A 19477-nucleotide genomic window follows, 5' to 3' on the forward strand; every position below is an offset into this window, starting at 1 on the left:
TTTCTGCAGACTCTCTACCTTCTTTGGGTTCCCCTACTTCAGACGTGCCTTTTTCGAGGCCCTGTGCTGTCACACCCTTCATCTGGAACCAAACAAGAACCCCTCAGATCATGATAGAGCAGGCACACTGGGACCAAACTCCTCCAGAGGCTGCACCTCAGAATGCTGACAGTAGCCAACGGCACTTTGTAGCACTCTGAATGCTGCATGGAAGCCCTCCCAGTCTATGGAATACATCTACTACAGTGAGAAACCACTCCATCCGGGAAAGAGTACCAGCAAGGCTCAAAGGTATCTTATGAGGCAGACACTAGCAAACTTGGTCTCTGTGAAGGGGCTGTTACACTGGAGATGAACTGATTCAACTTATCTGTAGATCACAATGTTAGGAGAGCAGGCTGACTTGTTTCCCTCATAACAGATCAACATGTTCTAGCCGGCTGACTGGTCCCTGCAGGCAGGTGCTGCTTAGCTGGTGAAACTGAGTGTTTGCAGTCAGCTCCCACACATCATTTCGCCCAGCACCTTCCTCATTACCATCTGCAGCTCCTTCTGTTCGGACTCCTACTGTGTGCCACTTACAGTGCCCCAGTGCACTGAGAGAGCAAAGGATCTGGATCTGGATCTGTATCCAGACTCCAAGGCCCTGATTCTCCATTGCCCTGCACCTCGTGCATTCAATTACACCAGTGCCAAATGGGGGTAAAACACACCCAATCTGAATAGTTGTGCCTTGCATCCCCTTTGCATTGGTGTAAAGCACTACACCAGAGACAAGGTTAACATGGAATCAGGCCATGAGTCCTCTCTCAGTCCTCCATCATGCCTCCATTCCCAGAGGGACTTCATAGGAGAATTCAAAGTCCACAATCTGAATTCCTTTTACTTAATTTAGACATGGGTCCTATTTGAATCCAAACTTCCCCAAAGTATAAGGGGAGTTAGAGCCAGGGTTCTGACAATCCTCAGCCAGCACGAAACAGCCCTCTCAGGGTAGCTGGGGATTCTCCTGCTGTAAAGCCAGGACAGCTGGCTTGATAGGGCAGATGGGGAGCAGGCAGAGGGTTGGCAAAAGTGTGGCCAAACCATGCTGCAGTCCATAACAGCCCCTAAAGGATTGTTTCTGCCAACATAAATTAGAGCAGCCCTCAGGCTGCTTTAAATTACACGAGGGGCCAAAGCAGTCCCCAGTGAGCCCCAGGTACTGGTGCAGCTGTGTGGCTGTAGCACTTTAGTGAAGACACTACTAGGTACTACTCTGCAGACTGCTTAACCCTGCCTATACCTCCTTCCCCCTGAAGGGTAGAGCAGCCTGCACTCCCAGGGACATGCAGGTAGCAGTTATGCCCCCCACATACTAAAACTGAAAAGAGTGGGCCTGATCCTTTACTCACATATACCAATGAAAAACTGGAGTCCGTCTCTGGAAGTTAGTGGAGAATTAGTGATGTAAAACTGCTGGAAGTGAGAGAGACGTGGACTCCTTACTTCTGCTTTTAGGAGTGATATTTCAGTATGGTAGAAAGGGGGCTCCAGGTTTTGTGAAAATATATCATCCCTCCAAGGAACTAAATACATGTCAATGCATTTCTAACTCTAAAGGGTTGATGTGTGTCAGCAACAGCTTCGTCCAAGCACATCCAATCACGTTGCTCTATTCAGGGTCTAGTCTGTTTTTTAAACTCCATGGTCTGGAAATAACAACTAATTCAGCTTCCCATGGCTGTTTCATTTACAGAAAGCTAAAAATATTTTTGAATCGAACAATTACTTTCTGACATAAAAGATACACATCATTTTTAACTTTTAAAAAAATATAACCTCCTATCTGTTTTGACCAAACCATTCATGACATCATGAGAAAGAACTATGTCAAACCAAAGAGTAGTATCTTCACAGGAGAGTTTACATTGGGCTATACTGGTCATGACCTATTTGAACTTTCCCCAATGTAAAAGGAGCCTCACTCCCACTCATTTTGATTCTTGCTATCCAGTTGCAGATACCTTTTCTGCTGCCCTAATTCCTTTTTTGGGTCATTTAACATATGTCTGACTAGAAGATTAGTGGGTTTTTTAAGGGAAACAAGCAAGAAGCTGCTTTTCCTCCTTTATCTCTCCTGCTTTGCACAGAATTTCACAGAGGATCTGCATGGATTTTTAGACAAGATGAGAGCATTCTTTGGTTTGAAGTTCTAAATTCTGTACAAAATCAGCAAGACAAAATAAAGCAAATCCAATGGGGATATTTATATCTCTTAGTAGCAGTATTTCCACATAAAAACAGAGAAAACATCCATCATATCTTAGAGGAGCTGATCTTTGGGTGGGGGGAGTGGGGAAAATGGCACAATCTAAAATATATAAATCCCTCTGGCTAAAATTAAATTTCTTATCCAGTGAGTGTCACAGATGGCTGTAGTAGTTTAATACTGTGACATTCCAAGCAATTTTATTGCTGTGAAAAACATGCCGAGAAAAATAGATTGTGTCTGAACCATTATTAAAATGAACTTAGTTGAATCTCTTCAGTAATAGAAGAATCCCTGTGGGCAGAGGTTTTATCTTTGTCAGCAATCTAAAGTGACTGTGATAAAAAAAAATCACTCATACTCCCATCTCCCTGGAAGGGGGGATGTTCATGGAATATACTGTTTGGTTTTCTCCCAACAAATGTAGGTTGCTTAGAAAGCGGACAAATAATTTACAATAAAGAAAGTACCAGTAACACACCTTACCGCTGAACGCATCCTTACACTAAAATACAGCCTGAGGAAAAGACGTCAAGAAAGTGCATAAAAATATATCATAAACTGCATAACATGCCTAGAGTTATCATCTAATGAACAAATATGATCTGAGGTCAGTGAAATAGACAGGAAGCTTAGAATCTGAACGTACCCTGCACTACACACATTCAGCTAGTCAAGCCCCAAGTCAAAGGGACAATATCAATTTAAGTATGGCATTAACATTTATAGTTTGTAAAAACAAGCTTTTATAACACTGAAGAGCAATAGAAAGAGTCAATTAATGTCCAGTGTCAATCAAACAGATGGTGATAGGGTTAAACATGTCCACAGCTTAACAACTCTAATGAAAATAGTTGTTTTTAAACCCAAACACTGCTGTACTGGGCACCTAAAAGCGAAACAGACAATAACGAAAAGTGACTGCGACTTCACTGATCTTCACTGTCCAAGCTGAGAGAAATGCAAAATGTAAACAAAGAGCAGAAATAGTGACAAGTACACTGGATTTTTAAGGCACTAAAATGCTGTTAGTAACTTAAGAAAGAAATCTGTTTCTTTACAACACATGATTTTTAAGTTGAGTGTCCCTTTAAAGTATCTGGAAAAAGATACTCAGTCCTTCTGAGACAGCATTAGGAAGGTACTCTTCAGTATAGCGATGTGCTGCAACTTCTCTGCTGATACTGCAACTCCTCCATGTAATAAAAACAGTTGTGAAATGAAAGAAGAGCCCAGAGGTTCACACCCTGTCGGGATCCCAGCTGGCCCCAAACTACCAAAATCACAACACAGTCACTTTCTAACTTAAATATGTGACATTCCCCCCCCCCCACACACACACACACACCCCTCCGCACACCCATACCCAGGTTCAACCCAGAGGTGTTCCCCAACTGACAAGAGAGTTCCATTGTTTGGAGTCATTGTCTGAAAAAAACAAGTCTGACATTTATAAGTGCCTGAGGAATCGAGGAAAAAGTTTCCCTGTCTCCCTCTACTTGGCTGAGTCCCACTGACCCAACAAGTCACCTACGACGGAAGCCCTTGTACAGGGAGGATGTTTAGCTTTAATTAACTTTAGCAGGCTGAGTTTTTGCAGTGTCCGGTGTTATCATTAGATTACGGAATTAAGTTGTTAAAAATCATTCCAGTTCCACCCCCTGACTCCCCCAGGAAAGGTCTCATTTGTTACTTACCCGAGGCAGCTCATCTTTCCCTCTCGCTGCTGTATTTCATCATATCTGAGCAGAACTAAAATTGTGCATTTTACTATGTACACCAACCATATGGGCAAGGGGACTGAGCGCAGTGAGGAATTGGCACAGCACGTGCATTATCCCTGCTATCCACAACGAAACGGATGAAAATGTCAGCAAATTAAAATCTGCAGGAGCTTAATTCTGGATAAATGGGCTGAAATCCATTTGAAAAAAAAAATCAACCCTAGCATGGAGGGAGGGGGAGTGTTTCTCCAGAAGGGGGATTTGATTGTGTGCTAAATCTATGGGTTCTTGAGGTATGCCAAACAAACACCTTGCAGGAAATATGTTAAATCACTAAGGGGGGAGACAGGGAGGCATATGGAGGAATCATCAAAGGAGGAGACCCAACAGCAGCAGCAGCAGCATCCCAAAATTAAATCCAGCTAGTGCAAAGGAAAGAGCCAATCAGGCTACAGCTAGGGTTAGCAGCTAAACTGGGGATTTATAAGCTGCATTACTCTGCACACAATACATGCCAGCACGGAAAAATCTGCATCACATTCAGAGGTGTGCTTTAACCAGAGAAAGAATGCGCTTGTGGTGCTGGGATCTGGGGGAGGAGACAGTGCACATTAAACTGTGGGCTGAGAGATGACAACTAAGTGCACATCCTGCAGGGGGGGCACAGCAGGCCCTATCAGCAGAAAAAATGCTAGAGTTTCACTGCCCAAGGGGCAGACCACAGAGGGGCTTGCTGGGGGACCCAATTATAACACTCCTAATCTCACCATTTCTCTATGAAAAAAATTACTAAGCTTGTGCTGAAATCTACAATTAAAATAATTCACCAGAGAATTAACATGCAGAAGAACTGTATGTATTTTATTGTGAAACCATTGGATTCCAGTGATAAAACCAAGAATACTCTCATGCAACACGTCTCCATTCTGCTTCTTTATCTTCTATTCCTGGATGCACAGTGAGTCACTGGATACCCCAAGACTTCAGATGCAAAGTACCGCACTGGTTTAGAAATGGGCCAGAAGTCAGTGTCCATCTGTACCTCCAATATCTAGGAACTTATGTGGCCCATATCACTACAATATCTGTGTCTAGGAGTCACTTGGGCAGGCAGAGGACTTGCGGAGGACTTTACTGGCTTTTGATGTCATATGGTGCTAATGATTTCCTGTCTCACACACCTTTATAAGAGAGAATTCAGCAGTCACATTGAGTGGCTGAATATACAGCCACCGAAAGAAGTCAAAGGCACGGGCTCCTTTTCTTATGTAGAAATTCAGCATTTGTAAACCCATGGCATGCTGACCAGGAATGACTGAGTCATTACAGAAAATGTAAAGGAAATTAAACAGAGATGCTGGGGGAAGGTTTCAAAGCTGGTGAAAAGTACCAGAAGACTGAGTGTCTCGGTTTATCTCCGGCACGGGTACAGAAGAGCAACAAGCCTCCCCTACCTATTGGAGGGAGGGATAGCTCAGTGGTTTGAGCATTGGCCTGCTAAATCCAGGGTTGTGAGTTCAATCCTTGAGGGGGCCACTTAGGGATCTGGGGCAAAAATTTGTACTTGGTCCTACTAGTGAAGGCAGAGGGCTGGACCCAATGACCTTTCCAGCTCTATGAGATAGGTATATCTCCATATTTACTCTGCTCCACCCTGACCTGACAGACCACCCCCCAAAAGGAATTCAGGCTCCAGGGCCCATTTAGTGCTTGGTCTTTCTTCTGAGATTGCCAGCAAGGAAGCGAATTACTGCCATTCATGGTGACAGGCTTTTTATTATGTGGACACCGTTCTACTGGATAGAAACGATCAACTCATTTCAGCCACTAAATGACCATTGGTTGGTAAGAGAGACAAGGTAGGGGAGGTAATATCTTTTATTGAACCAACTTCTGTTGGTGTGCAAGACAAGCTTTTGAGCCACGCCGAGTCTCCTTCAGAACGGTACTCCCAGCCTCACAGCGACATGCAAGATGGAACAGATTATTTAGCACAAGTAGTTAGCATATATTGTAAGGGACCATTAGTTGGGAACAAATTTCAGCAACCTGAGCTGAATTCAAATTGACAGCTAACAGGCAAAAGGTTCCATCTCATTTCATCTATTCTGAGTCATCCAGTCCCCTTCCAAAGGGCATTTGTTGAGTTTGCTCAATTTAGCTCAGCTTATGAGGGTCTCATTCAATTCATCGGTTGCAAACACCACAGAGTGAGTCTCTGAATGAGCTCGGCACAGGTGAGCTGCCGTCATTGTGGAAACCCTTGGCTTCATCTGAACCTCATAAAAAAATTGTTGTCACACTGTTCTCAGTACTGCACCAAACTCCTTACATAGCTTATACTCAGGCAAAACCACCATTCATTTAAGTGGGAGTGTGACAGGGTGCCCATACCCTGTCCCTTGACTGGCAGGGAAGGGATTAACCTGTCTGCTTAGGAAGGGCCTCAGCTGCTAACAATAATTGCAGAGACAGTTAAGGAGAGGTCACATGACTGAACAGGGTCAGCTGATAATTGGGCAAGCTCTGAGCTCAGCAGAAGGAGAGATCTGTAGGGAGTAGGAGGGTTCTTTTATAATAGACCCAGAATGCTGAGACACTCTCTGCAGTGGGCTAGAGAGAGAGTCTAGGAAACAGCCAGAAAGGGAGACCAGGGACTAGGGAAGCCTGGGGGAAAATCTCTCCTGAGAGACTCAGGGTCTGGAGTGAGAGTAGCAGAACTCTCTATTCAGAGGGAACTGGGGAGCTGAGATGTGAAGGCAGCGATCCGATGGACTTGTGAAGCTCTGATATGAGGTGACTGGGGAATCTGGGGGGCTACAAGGATGTGGGGAACTTTGAGCTGAGGATGGAAAGTTGAAAAGACTTGGTAGTGATGGACTTCTTGTTTATATGGGGGCGGGAGTGTGGAATGACTTTACAACTCAGCAGGAGTCTTAATCAGTAAGAAGCACTGGAACTGGCTTGGGGGGGGGGAGGGGAAGACTGAAGTGTTTGGAGCTGGGAGATCAGGTGATGGTGTCACAGGGAGTCTTGCTTTTGTAAGGACTAAGCAAGAGTGGTGTGAATGCCTCAGAATATGGTTCCCTTAGAACCCTGGTGTGTCAAGTGAATGCTGAGGACAGTGTCTTCAAAGGGTCATTGCCCATCAACTTTCAAACAAGACAGTATGTTTAATTACAAAAGGCATAGCTGGAGAAAAACTGATGATGCTTAAAAAAAAAAAACCCTCAGCCTTCCTCCATGTATGTGCGCATGCCAGCGGAAGGGTTTTTTCTTTTGAAGAGGTAAAGAACTTTGGGAAGGCTTGCTTTTTCTTAAAAAAGATTAGTTGGGAAATTTCTAGTTAAACTTAAAAAAATGGAAACATGTAAATACATAGTTAAGGTCACTCAAACATCTGTAACTCTGCCCTTGCATCCCTGCCCACAGAACTGAAAACAAGGAGTTAAATCTGCTCTCAGGACAGCATACATCTTCAGCACACCAGTGACTGCAAACACTGAGAAATGATCTGACTGGGTGACCTCATTCTGGGTGATAGACTGTACACGGCTGTATCATTCACACCTAAGTGTGTCTCTAGATCACTACAGCCAATGACTTCTGTCTTCTCTAAAACTAAGCATTTGCATCTTAAGTCACTTGATTTGGGACAATGCCTTTTAATGTATGAAGGATCCCAAAGAGTAAATGTGTTGGCAAACCGGGAGACAATATAGACACTCGGGGCTGGAATTTAAAGCCTGGGCAGATGTTTTTGAAACTCCCCCTACGTGCCTACCTACATCTTAGATGCCTAAATAGTTTTGAGAATCTGGTCTATAGTGCCCAACCCTGCAAGGTGCTGAAAGCACTCAAGTCCCACTAAAGCCAAAGGGAGCGGAGGGTGCTCAGCACATGGCAATAACAGGCCCAAAGCTACTACACGCCCCACAAGGACATATTGTTTCAGTCCATGTAGCACTGAGTCAGTCGCTCAGGAAACTGGAGCATTCTTCAGGGGTTTTTACACCAAGTGCTCTGCACAGACAGCTGTGAGCTCGATTGGATTAGAAGAGTTCCCTAGATTTGCCCAGTGCCAAACATCCTCCTTGGGGACCCAGCTGGCTCTCCAGCCAAGAGGTGATCTTGCCAGCTGCAGATTGCAGGGAAGTGTTAGGTCTAAATGCTCAATCAAATGTTAAACCAAGGCCACACTTACCACAGAGCTCCTCGACCACAAAAAAAATCCCAACCATTAATTATACTTAGTCCTCTTTGTCTCCAGGTCTGGAGGCTTTGAATTAAAGGGAAATTATTTGCTTGCTTTGTAAAGCAGCTCCTTCTATTCCCAGATCTCACTTCAGTCTCTGCATTGTCTCCAACCCCTTTGCTCCAGGGTCCCAATCCACAGGTGGCCAAGAGAGTTGCAGTTCAGAGACATGAGAACTGCTGTTCCTGATGATTTGTTGGTGCATCTGCTCAGCTTCTCTGGGGGTTGGCACCAGCAAGGTGGAAAAACTAAATCTCACCTCCTCCCCCTGGACTCTGATCCTCCGGAAAGAGGCACTGAGCACCCTCTGCTCCATTGGGGTGGAGGGTGCACAGCACCTTACAGGACCAGCACAACACAGAAGGGTGGGCAGAATTCCAGACAGCATCAACACAAAGGGAGATGGAACGAGAGGGAGGAGCAAGTCAAAGTACACTGGGGGATGAAAGCAAGACGAATCCTCAGACAGGGGTGAGAGCCAAGCAAATGTACGTTACCCACCAGCCCTCGGCACAAATCATTACAGCCCCCTCCCACCCCAGACCGTCACTCCAGGACCTCCATGCTCCTCAGGCTGCATGTGCCCTCATGACATGTCCTCAGGCTGATTTCAGAGGGGGAAGGAGAGAGGCTGGGTATTTGTACTGTTTTTTTTTAAACAGCTAGGAAACTAAATTAAAGGGGGAGACAGCTCCTTTCACCATTTCCTTCTGCTTGGCTTGAAATCCTTGGAGACTTCACAAGTCTGCTGTGCTGAGTAGATTTCCATACGCTAGTCTAGTGAGGCTGAGAGGGGATTCCATATGCTAGTCTTAGGAGCTTGCTGCCCCCATACAATAGCTCAGAGTTAAAGAACATATGATTCAGTCAGTAGCATCCAGAAACTCTTCTCCAGTTTGCACTGATTGCCATTCACTTGAATGTGCAGAATACAATTCAGACTCATGTGAATTACAGGCTGTGTGCACTCTGCCCAGGTATGCTGTAGGTCCACACACATTTCTAATATATTAACAGCAATACCTTTCCTCAGAAAACCTCCAGATGCTTAACAAATATTCCTTTCAAAGCCTCCCAGCCCTCCTGAGATGTAGGAACACCTCTACCTCGATATAACGCTGTTCTCGGGAGCCAAAAATCTTACCGCATTATAGGTGAAACTGCGTTATATCGAACTTGCTTTGATCCACCGGAGTGCACGGTCCCGCCCCCCCAGAGCACTGCTTTACCGCGTTATATCCAATTTCGTGTTCTATCGGGTCGCATTCTATCGAGGTAGAGGTGTATTATATTATTCCAAATCTACAGAAGAATAAATTGAAGCACAAAGAGGTTAAGTGACATGCCCAGGAGCAGAGTCTGAAAAAGAACTCAGGAGTAATGACTCCCCGACACCTGCTCTATCCATTAGACCTCATTCCTCCTCTGCTGCAAAGGAAATGTACCCTGACCTGTGCTAGCTGTCTCTTATGCTCTACAGCAAATTCAGAGTCTCAGCCCTTATCTTCAAGGCACTCAATGGTCTGGGTCAAGAATACCTAAAAGATCATCTAAAGTTCCAGGACAAGGACCCTGGCTGACAGCTCTGCTCCTCTGGCCCAATGGAATCTAGGGATGTAAAATATTAACCGGTTAACCGGTAAGCATTAGTCTTACTGGTTAACCCACCTTAACTGTTAACCCCTGGGCTGGCTGGCCGGCCGACCCCAGCAGCCCCGCACTGGCTGGCTGGCCCGCTGACCTGAGCCAGCCACCCGCCCACCAATCCCAGCAGCCCTGGGCCGGTTGGCCAGCCAGCTGACCGACCCCAGCCCCAGCCACTCTGCCCAGCTGGTCAAACCCGACCCCAGCCTCACACCGGCCAGAGCAGCCCCAGCCCCTCTCCCTTTAATCAGTTAACTGTTTAAACAATATAATTTTAATTGTTTAAAGGGTTAACTTTTAAAACGATATTTTACATCCCTAATGGAACCATCAACTGCAAGGGTAAAGCTCACTTTTGCCGTAGACTGAACTTTTCAGAGACTGGACCAAGACTTTGAAATGAACTCCCCCAGGAACTAAAAACTAACTCAAACTTCACTACCTTCAATTCCAAGTGCCAGGTGCACTTGTTCCAACTGCCTTTGCTAATAGAAACGTAATACAGCACACAGCCAAAACCAAAAAAGCCATACGCATTTTTCCCCTTAAGAAGAGGAAAGAGAAAGGAAGGGAGCACATGTGACAGATGCTAGTCATGTCACTTAATGCATTTATTGGTGGTGTGCAGATACCATGGTGATGGACCTGGTACAACATTTATCTGCACAGAAAAGAACAGAATACATCAAAAGCTCAGACCCGTCCAAGTTACAAAAATTAGATCTGGATCCAGATTTCAAACCTCCATCTCCAAAGTCTGGGGGTGGCTGGATCCACGGACTTGACTTAAACCCATCCCTAATGAAAAGGTGGAAGGATACCTGATGGAATAGATCCATCTCAAGCCATGTAGGAATAACCAAAAACTATATACAATATCCAGTAAGTCTGCAGCAAATCAGGGCATCTCATCATCTTTCATTTTGGATAGTTCACGGAAAAGCTCTGCTCAATCAGCAGCAACAGTCAAAAAAGCAAACAAAATGTTAGGCTAGAGATGGCGACTAATGCTGAAAATCTTCTAATACCTTTATCTGACTGAATGGTCCCTACCTGGAATACTGTATTTAGTTCATGTCGCCCTGCCTCAAAAAAGAAAACACAGAACTAGAGGGGGCTCAAAGATGCTTGATGAGAAGTTGGAGAAACTTCCTCCTGAAGAGAAAGTGAATGGTCTGAGATGGTGTAAAGTTTTAAGAGAGGAGACAAATAAGAAGGAACACACTTGAGGCATACTAACTAACTGTTCTAGAGAAGATAAAGAGGTTGCTTCTATTTACCCTTTTCTCATAAGGCGACATTTAATGAAACCAAAAGGCAACAAATTTAAAACTGAGCAAAGGAAATGCTTTTTACAGAACATGTAATTGACCTGTGGGACTCACTGCCACACGATATCAGTGAAGCCAAGCACATAATAGAATTAGACATTTATATTTATATCCCCCATTTATTAGGGACATAAACTCTCATGCTTGAGAGCATGAGCCAACGACAAAGTTTTGGGGGTTAGGAGGGAATGTACCCAGGGAAGGCAAGACATACAGCCTAGCTCGTGCTTCCAACAACACAGCTGGCAAACAGGAACCTGGGTTTCTACAGCAATGTTTTCTCTCAAATTCATTTCATTAGATTAGATGGTAAATCTTTTCCCTGAGCTAAGTAAACCGAGATTAGCTGCCCAGTACACTGAGCCCTCCTACTCCAGCCCTAACCTTTCACACCAGGGCACAGGGAGCGATTAAGGTTTTTTTTAATCAGTTATCTTCCAAATCACAAGAAACAAAATTTGAAGCTGCCTTGATGGCTTTGCCCTTTTGGGGAATCAGATGCTGGGGAGTGACAGCTCTGATTATGCTTCAGAAATTCATGCATTAGCATCAGGAGAGTAATAGATGATAGCTACTTTGACTTCAGACTCTGACACAACATACTGTGCATTAGGGAATAATATGAACAGTGAGGAAAACAAGCAACAGGCAACGCTCCATGGGCTTAGAGGTCCAGATGGAATAAGCATCTGAAAGTTCAGGTGCTCATTTGAATCCCCTGTATGGAAAAATCCTATAGAATTTCAGAGAGCTGAAGACAATATAGTTCCATAGTAATGGAATACGGGCTACAGAAATGATGTGAATACCAAAAAGAATTTTTAGAGAATAAGGTCCTTTCTATAAGATTTTTTGTTTTGAAGTTCAGGATGGATTTGAGTTTTGAGTGAAGGTCCAGCTGGGGTTTTATTCTACCCATGCTGGTTCACCTATCTCTGCCCCAACTGTCTGTACATTAAGTCCCATACAATTTCAGTTGTTTATATTTTGTACCTATGCTTCCATAAAAATCTAATCATAACATTCATAATCTTGATAGTGATTTTTACATAAGAACAGGCAAATTGGATCAGACGAATGGTCCAATTAGCCCAGTATCCTGTATTCCAACAGTGGCCAATGCCAGGTGCCCCAGAGGGAATGAACAGAACAGGTAATCATCAAGCTGCCCATTCCCAGCTTCTGGCAAACAGAGGCTAGGGACACCATCCCTGCCCACCCTGGCTAATAGCCATTGATGGACCTATCCTCCATGAACTTATCTAGTTTTTTTTTGACCCCTGTTATAGTCTTGGTCTTCACAACATCCTCTGTCAAGGAGTTCCACAGGTTGTCTGTGCGTTGTGTGAAGAAATACTTTCTTTTGTTTGTTTTAAACTTGCTGCCTATTAATTTCATTTGAAGACCCCTAGTTCTTGTGTTATGAGGAGTAAATAACACATCCTTATTTACTTTCTCCACACCAGTCATGATTTTATAGACCTCAATTATATCCTCCCTTAGCCGTCTCTTTTCCAAGCTGAAAAGTCCCAGTCTTATTAATCTCTCCTCATACAGAAGCCGTTCCATACCCCTAATCATTTTTGCTGCCCCTTTTTGAACCTTTTTCAATTCCATCCCTAGGTCTCAAGCCCCTCACAAAGGAGGTAAGAATCATGGTCTCCATTTCCCAAATGAGTTAGCTGAGAGACAGAGGTGAAACGAGTCCGACCTGCCCAAAGTCACACAGCAGCAGAGCTAAGAATAGAAGCCAGTGCTCATGACTCCCAGCTCCACGTCTAACTCACTGGAGTCTGTTTACTCCCTTCACTGAGGAGCATTAGACGAACCTAGAAAGAAATGAACATAGCTGGAAGTTTCCCCACCATCTGCCTCCATAGAGAAGATAATTTTCTGCCTGTAAATTCCTTAAGTGTGCCAGCTCAGCCTTGTATGTACATCTTCCTGTGTCAGAGAGTGGGCTGAGCGATAACAATATTGAGATCTTCTATAGTGTCTTCCAGCCAAGGATCTCAGTTTTACATCAAGTAATGAAAGAACCATGAGGTAGGTTAGTGTGTTTCACAGATTGGGAAACTGAGACACAGAGGTGAAACAACCTGTCCCAAGGTCACACGAAGGTTAATAGCACAGCCAGGAGCAGACTCCTAATCTCCTGCAACCCTAGACTGTGCACTAGCCCCCAGACCACCCAGGGTCACAGTGGCTAAGCACCCAGAGAGATTCCACTAGGAACAAGATTTAATTGGAAAGGCAGAGTTAATTTAGCTAAAGGTGACAAAATCCATTATGATTATCTGCAATAATTACATGGGAAATATGTTTGGTTGGTCTTCACGCAGCAAGGGAGGCACTGCCTGAGACCTGCCATCAGCTACATCTGGCCCACCCCTTCTCAGCACAGATGCCCATTCTCGCCAAGGTCTGCTTGCCTGAGATGTGCAGTTGTTGAAGTAAGGAGAGAGCAGCCCCCTGGCACCTCCCAGCAGCATTCCCACTCTGATTGCCACTAGGTCAGAGAGAATCAGAAGTTCCACACACACCGGGAGCTGCAGATGGTTGAAAGGTGGCAAGCATGGATGGGTACCAGGAGGCTGAGCCTATCTCTCAGTCATGTTTCAAAGGTGGCCATCGCCTGATTAATGATTCACTTTTTCTTTCTCCTAAAGGAAGCTACATGCGGTAAATGCACATGGTAAGGTGACAATATTTTCATTTGAAACATGGTGTGATGCTGCATGAAGAAGGCGGGCAAGATGGGCTGCGAGCTCCCATCACTCTCTTTGAGTTGCAGTTCCCTTTGAAAAGGTTTCTAAGACCCTGTGCATGGAGGACAGTTGTTATGGTAACTGTAATATCTTACAATTCCACTGATTAAACAGGAATTGGAAAGCCGGGCCCAGAGTGGAGCCAGATGGAGGCCTGATTCCCTAATGAACATCATCTCCGACGGACCATAATCCCCATCATGTGTTCTGCATGCAGACAGCATCCCACTGCAAAATAGACCTGGCACTGCCTGGCCATAAAAAGAATGTGCAGTGCCTGCTATACAGACTGTGGGCCCAATCCTGATCTCACTTACAGCAGGGTATTTCCACTGAAATCAATATGTAACTGAGCTCAAAGTCAAGGCTTCTGTGCATGGGGCATGCACATCCACGCCATCATCAGCATTAAACAATCAGTCTACTAAGGGCCATTGTACTAGCCAGAGTGACCACGGTTGATGGGGTTGCACCAGGCATCGCATAGTGAAGTTCCCAGATTTGGCTCAATCCTGCAAATCCACAATTCTCTTGGATAGCCCATGGGCAGAGCCAGGTAAGGTCAGGGCATGCACCCCTTTGCATATCGATGGAGAGTTTGAGAGCACGGTGTGCTGGGGTGATTTTGTGCATCCTATCAACCTGGCCAAAGAGCATGAAACACCTGTTTTGAATATGAGTGACTGCAGAAAAGCCAGATCTCTGCGACACTATGCCCATACGCCGTGCCTAATGCTCATTTACGACTCAGGCCCTTTTACACTGCTCTGGCAGTGACTGTAAATGTCATTTATGACTACTTTAAAGGCACATTACACTGCCAGACTGGTGTAAAGTGGCTTTTTTGTAAATGAGAATCAGGTCCTCACTCTTTACACTTAAAGAGACAGGCACAAAGGCTCTTTCTGCATAGGAAAATCTAACCTCTACGTTCCAAGTGCTGTCCACAGACACACTGATCTCCCCGCAGCTTAGCCACTCTAACTGATGTGTTTCTGGCTCCTTTTGGAGTGATGGTACAGGCCTCTCTCTCTGCCACTTGGTGAGAAAAGGAGCTTCAAGGGCAGTAATTTTCCTGTACAGCCTTTATGCAGGGATTCAAGCTGTGCTGTAAGTGCCAAGCCCAGAAAAACCAATTGCTGTGATCTAGTGTATCTACCGGCAGGTGGGAAGAGATTCAGGTACAGCGCATATACATGGACTTGCAGCCCCCCTGAGGTGCAATACACACACCCCTCCTTTGCACACACACAAATCTACACCTTCCCCTTGGTATACACACACACACACACACACACACTACCTCCACATTCCCAAGACACCTCAAGCTCTACCCCACACACACACACGCATGCAAGGCAGCAGAAAGCAGAGCAAGCAGCATTGCCAAGGATAGTCTCCTCCAGAGGCTCAGAGATGGAGCAATATTTAAAGCCAAGCAAACTTTTTTTTCTTGACTGGAGGTAGTGACACAGCCTGTAAATGGCTCAGCGCCAAGTGATCTCCCAGCCTTTCACTGCGCCCTCATTAGGTGTTTCCGCTGTGCTGGGTGTCAAAGCTGAGAGGAAATGTCCCATGGGAAACAGGAAATAATGAATTTGCCACTAATTCAACACTGTGTGATATTAAAAGAAAATTACCAAGCACAGAGCCTGCTTGTACCCTTCTGATTTCCCACCTCCCTCTCCACTTCCCCCACCACCAGCAGTTCACACTCAGGGTCAGGGGAAGGGAAGCTGTATTGTCTGGAAACGTCACTGGAGCTGGAGATTTCAGCTGCTTTTTTCCTTCTCATAATAACAATATTTTCCCATCAAGTTTTGAAAGACAAATTATCCCGACAAGACCTTGCAGAACCTCTGGCCCCCTGGTTTTCTCATGGCAGGCAGCAAGTGTTGGGATGCATACGGCAGGTCAGTGCTGTAATTGCAGGCCTCACTCCGCTCCACAGAAAGCTGACACTAGGGCTGTCGCCTGGACCAAGGCTTGCAGTGTTTACTGGGAAATGGAAAGCCAGCCACTTTCAGAAGTCTAAAGTCGGGCTAAAGATCCCCGACTTTGGGAATTTTACCACTGTCTTCAAAGGGAGCAGGCTCAGTCCCTGTTTGTTCATGGGAGACAATGGGTTTGTGCCGCAGATTAATTAAAATAGTGCTGTTCGTTCCGGGGATCAGGACAAACTGGAAGGAATTCAGAGAAGAGCACCACAGTGATAAAGGGCTGGAGGGGCTGAGTTATGAGGAGAAATGAACAGCGCTAACCATGCAAGGCCGGGTTCCCAACTGCCATTCAGACGGGGCAGCATTTCACACCTGCTTTGCACAGGTGTAAATGACACCAAAAAGTGGAAGGCAGGGGAGAATGAAGCCAGTAGGTCTTGGCCATAGGGTGGCATGAGAAAAGGCTACAGTCCTCGTTCTCCTCTCATTTACCTTAGTGTAATTTGGGAGTCGCCCACTGACGTCAGTGGAGTTACATCTATATACAACTCGTGTAAGTGAAAGCAGAATCAGGCCCCACAAGATTTTTAAGGGTGTAAATACCAAGAAGGGGCTGGGATTTTGTAGGGTGATCCAGGGAGTCAGGACTCCTGCTGATGGGGTAAAATTAAGCAAAGGAACATGCAGAAAAGCATCCTGTCAGTGAGATTTATTAGGCCACAAAACAGTCTCCCAAGGGATGTAGAAGCATTTGGGGCACCTAGGCAACTGGACAAAGCACAGAAGTAGACTGTAGAGAGCAATCCTGACTGGGACGTGACCCATCTTCCATTTCTAATGTTCTATTATTCTAGAACTACATAGTCACTTAGCAGTTGCTCTACAACCAAGGCTACTGAGGGAGTTTTCTCCTCTTCCCTTAAAAAACTGCCATAAATGTAGTGCTTTGGAAAGTAGCTCACTTGAATTGACACAACTACTAATTGGTGTTTCCCAGACCCATGGCATCCATGAGTGTTTGCAAGTGTGTGACCCATAGAAATGGCAACATGTCATCCCGGGGCACAGGAGGCAGTTGAGCTCAGACACAGCACTCTGCAATGGCAGCAGACAGGTAGACGGTAAAAATCTGCCAGCCAATCTGGCAGAGATGAAGCCTTGCCAGCTCCCGCTCATTCTGATTCACCCTCCGGCCCCCAGCCTCCCCACACAGAAGTCTGCCTCTGCTGCTCGTCAATCCATCACCCCCCTGACTGAACCCGAATTTAGCTCCAGTTTTCTAATTGTGGATTTTGGTTTATTTTCCATCACCTTCCTTGGTTAATTTCCAGACATTCTGTAGCTAATTTAATTTCTATTTCAAATGATGTCCAAAAAAGGGATCCAATTAAAATGCTGTTAGTAGATGGAATGACTCACTGAGAAAGGCAACAAACCAGAACATTTTTGTGAACTTGACAATGGGAGATTTCATCCCTCAACCGACGTTAGCCACAGTGAACGTCACCTCTGCAAGCAGGGTTATGCATGACACATGCCCACGTGCCAGGGCACACATCTCTAACCAGTTGACTCCTCTACCTAGTGAATGCACCTGCCATGCAAACGTGTCCTGCACAATACTGTAGCTGGGACTCAAACCAAGAGCCTGTGATCTGTAAGCAGTGATTGTTGCAAGTGGGTTAAATGAGAGTGTCCTGATGGCTAATCTGTGGCCTTATGAACTTCACACTGGAAAGAATTCAGGCCCTTCTGCTCTAATTTCCAAGCCCCCTCACTTGAGCTCCAGGACACTGTCAGTTAGCTGTAGTTATAGCTCCGTGGGGCTCCAGCAAAGGGTGACATAGTCATACATGCTGGAGTAGGTCTAATGTTCCACCCAGTAGTGGGGACACAAACGCTAGTCATAAGGTGCTAGATTTTCTACTGAACTCACCACCGAGCAGTTCCGATGGAGAACAATGTGTAAATGTCAGCTTTTGACAATCTATCCTTGTGCTATGTTGAGTTAGTCTCAGCTGCGAGTTAGCGTCTCCTGGCAAAGCTGATCTGGTCTCAGTCAGGAGCCTGCTCCCCTTGGTAGGAGTCAAAACAATATAGTCTCCCCATGTATTAACTGCATGACAACGTGATAGTTACTGATCACTTTGTACCTGATATTGTCAATGAGAAGTTGATGGGATTCTTTGGTGAGAATCATGGAAAGGGTGTAAGCCAAGTATTCCACCTTCCTCTCTGCCGCATACTGTTTCAAGATGGTGAAAACTTTCTCTTTTACCTCTGGCTGATCTCCGAGAATTTCGTCAGCCTGTGTGGGAGTGGGAGAAAGATACACGTTAATAGAGGAAGAAACTGACATGAAACTCAATGGAAATAAATCCATCAGAAACACATACACAATTGTAATACCTGGACCAACACAAAAGAGAGGAAACAATTTACTTAAAAAACAATCAAACCCACCTTTTACCATCAAATGATTATGTTAGATGCTAGTGACACAAACTCAGGGCTCCCTAGGACTTCACAACTGTCCTTTATCACATGCGATGGCCAGTGAGAACTTTACAGCAACAGCAGGATTAGAAATTCTCCTACTTCAAAACCACAGAACCCCACACATGAGCTCAAAGATAACCTTCATTTGCAGTGTAGGGCATGACACAGTTGAGCAGTTCTGATTCTATCCTAACCCTTTAATTACTGCTTGATTACACAGAATGATATTTTCTTGATATTAATTTCTTAAAATGCTGCAGAAAAATAGGAAATTAACCTTAGAGAAACTCTTGCCTTGGTGCAGAAAGTGGGAAGGGGCCATGTTAGCTCATAGTTCCCAACCACTGGGATGTATGCCACTGCTGGTACCTCCGACTTTTGTGACAGATTCCGAGCTCCCTTTCTCTGCCTTAATGAAGAGCCTTGATGCTAGTCTTCAGTGCATCTTGGCTAGCCTTCAATCACTCAGTTACACATACTCTGACCCATAGCGGACCCTGGCAAGGGGGTCATGACCCTGAAAAATCCCAGCTCTGACATATAAATAAATGGGAGGCATCAATAGGTACTGGCAGGTACAGCTGAGCTCAAGGTTACAGTTGCCCTAAAAGATTGGCACCTGCTGTGTAAGCTGGCTTTGGAGCCATCTGCTCACCCTGGAATTTATGACTTCAGAGAGTCTGCATTCTAGGCAAATGTTCTCCAGAAACAATAAATGCCAAGCAAGCAGAAAACTGTCTGAGATCCCGCCCTGCCCCAGTTCCTCTTTTGTTTGCTTTTCCATTGGTTAAACGTTTTGGGGGTCACTGCTTTGCCCCCAAATGCTGCAGGCATCTGACTTACTGGGGCAGGGCACTGCTAGGAAAGCTCTTAATCAGCTCCTGCCACCCCGTTACACTTACAAATACAGGTTGGAAATAGTAGCCAGAGAACTCATTCACTCTTTGCTCCTGAGTAACAAAGGGACCTGCACCTTTCCTTAGGTTGGGTTCTCTCCACTCCACAAAAATATCTAAAATGAGCAGAAAATAAAACCCATCTGAGAAGTGCCATGTGCTGGGTGAC

The 19477-nt window shown here is 45.2% G+C and overlaps 1 protein-coding gene across 1 annotated transcript in view; it reads right to left on the reverse strand.

Moving 5' to 3' along the window:
• GRID2IP (Grid2 interacting protein) overlaps window positions 1-19477 on the reverse strand; it is an 88619-nt gene that overhangs the window by 60681 nt on the left and 8461 nt on the right. The window contains exon 3 of the mRNA XM_026650560.2: window positions 18067-18221. Within this exon, the coding sequence (XP_026506345.1) occupies window positions 18067-18221 (155 nt within the window). The remainder of the gene's footprint in view (window positions 1-18066; window positions 18222-19477) is intronic.

Source organism: Terrapene carolina, unplaced genomic scaffold (assembly GCF_002925995.2).
Source record: "Terrapene carolina triunguis isolate 2854851 unplaced genomic scaffold, T_m_triunguis-2.0 Scaffold93, whole genome shotgun sequence".
In the NCBI taxonomy this organism is placed as follows: domain Eukaryota; kingdom Metazoa; phylum Chordata; order Testudines; family Emydidae; genus Terrapene; species Terrapene triunguis.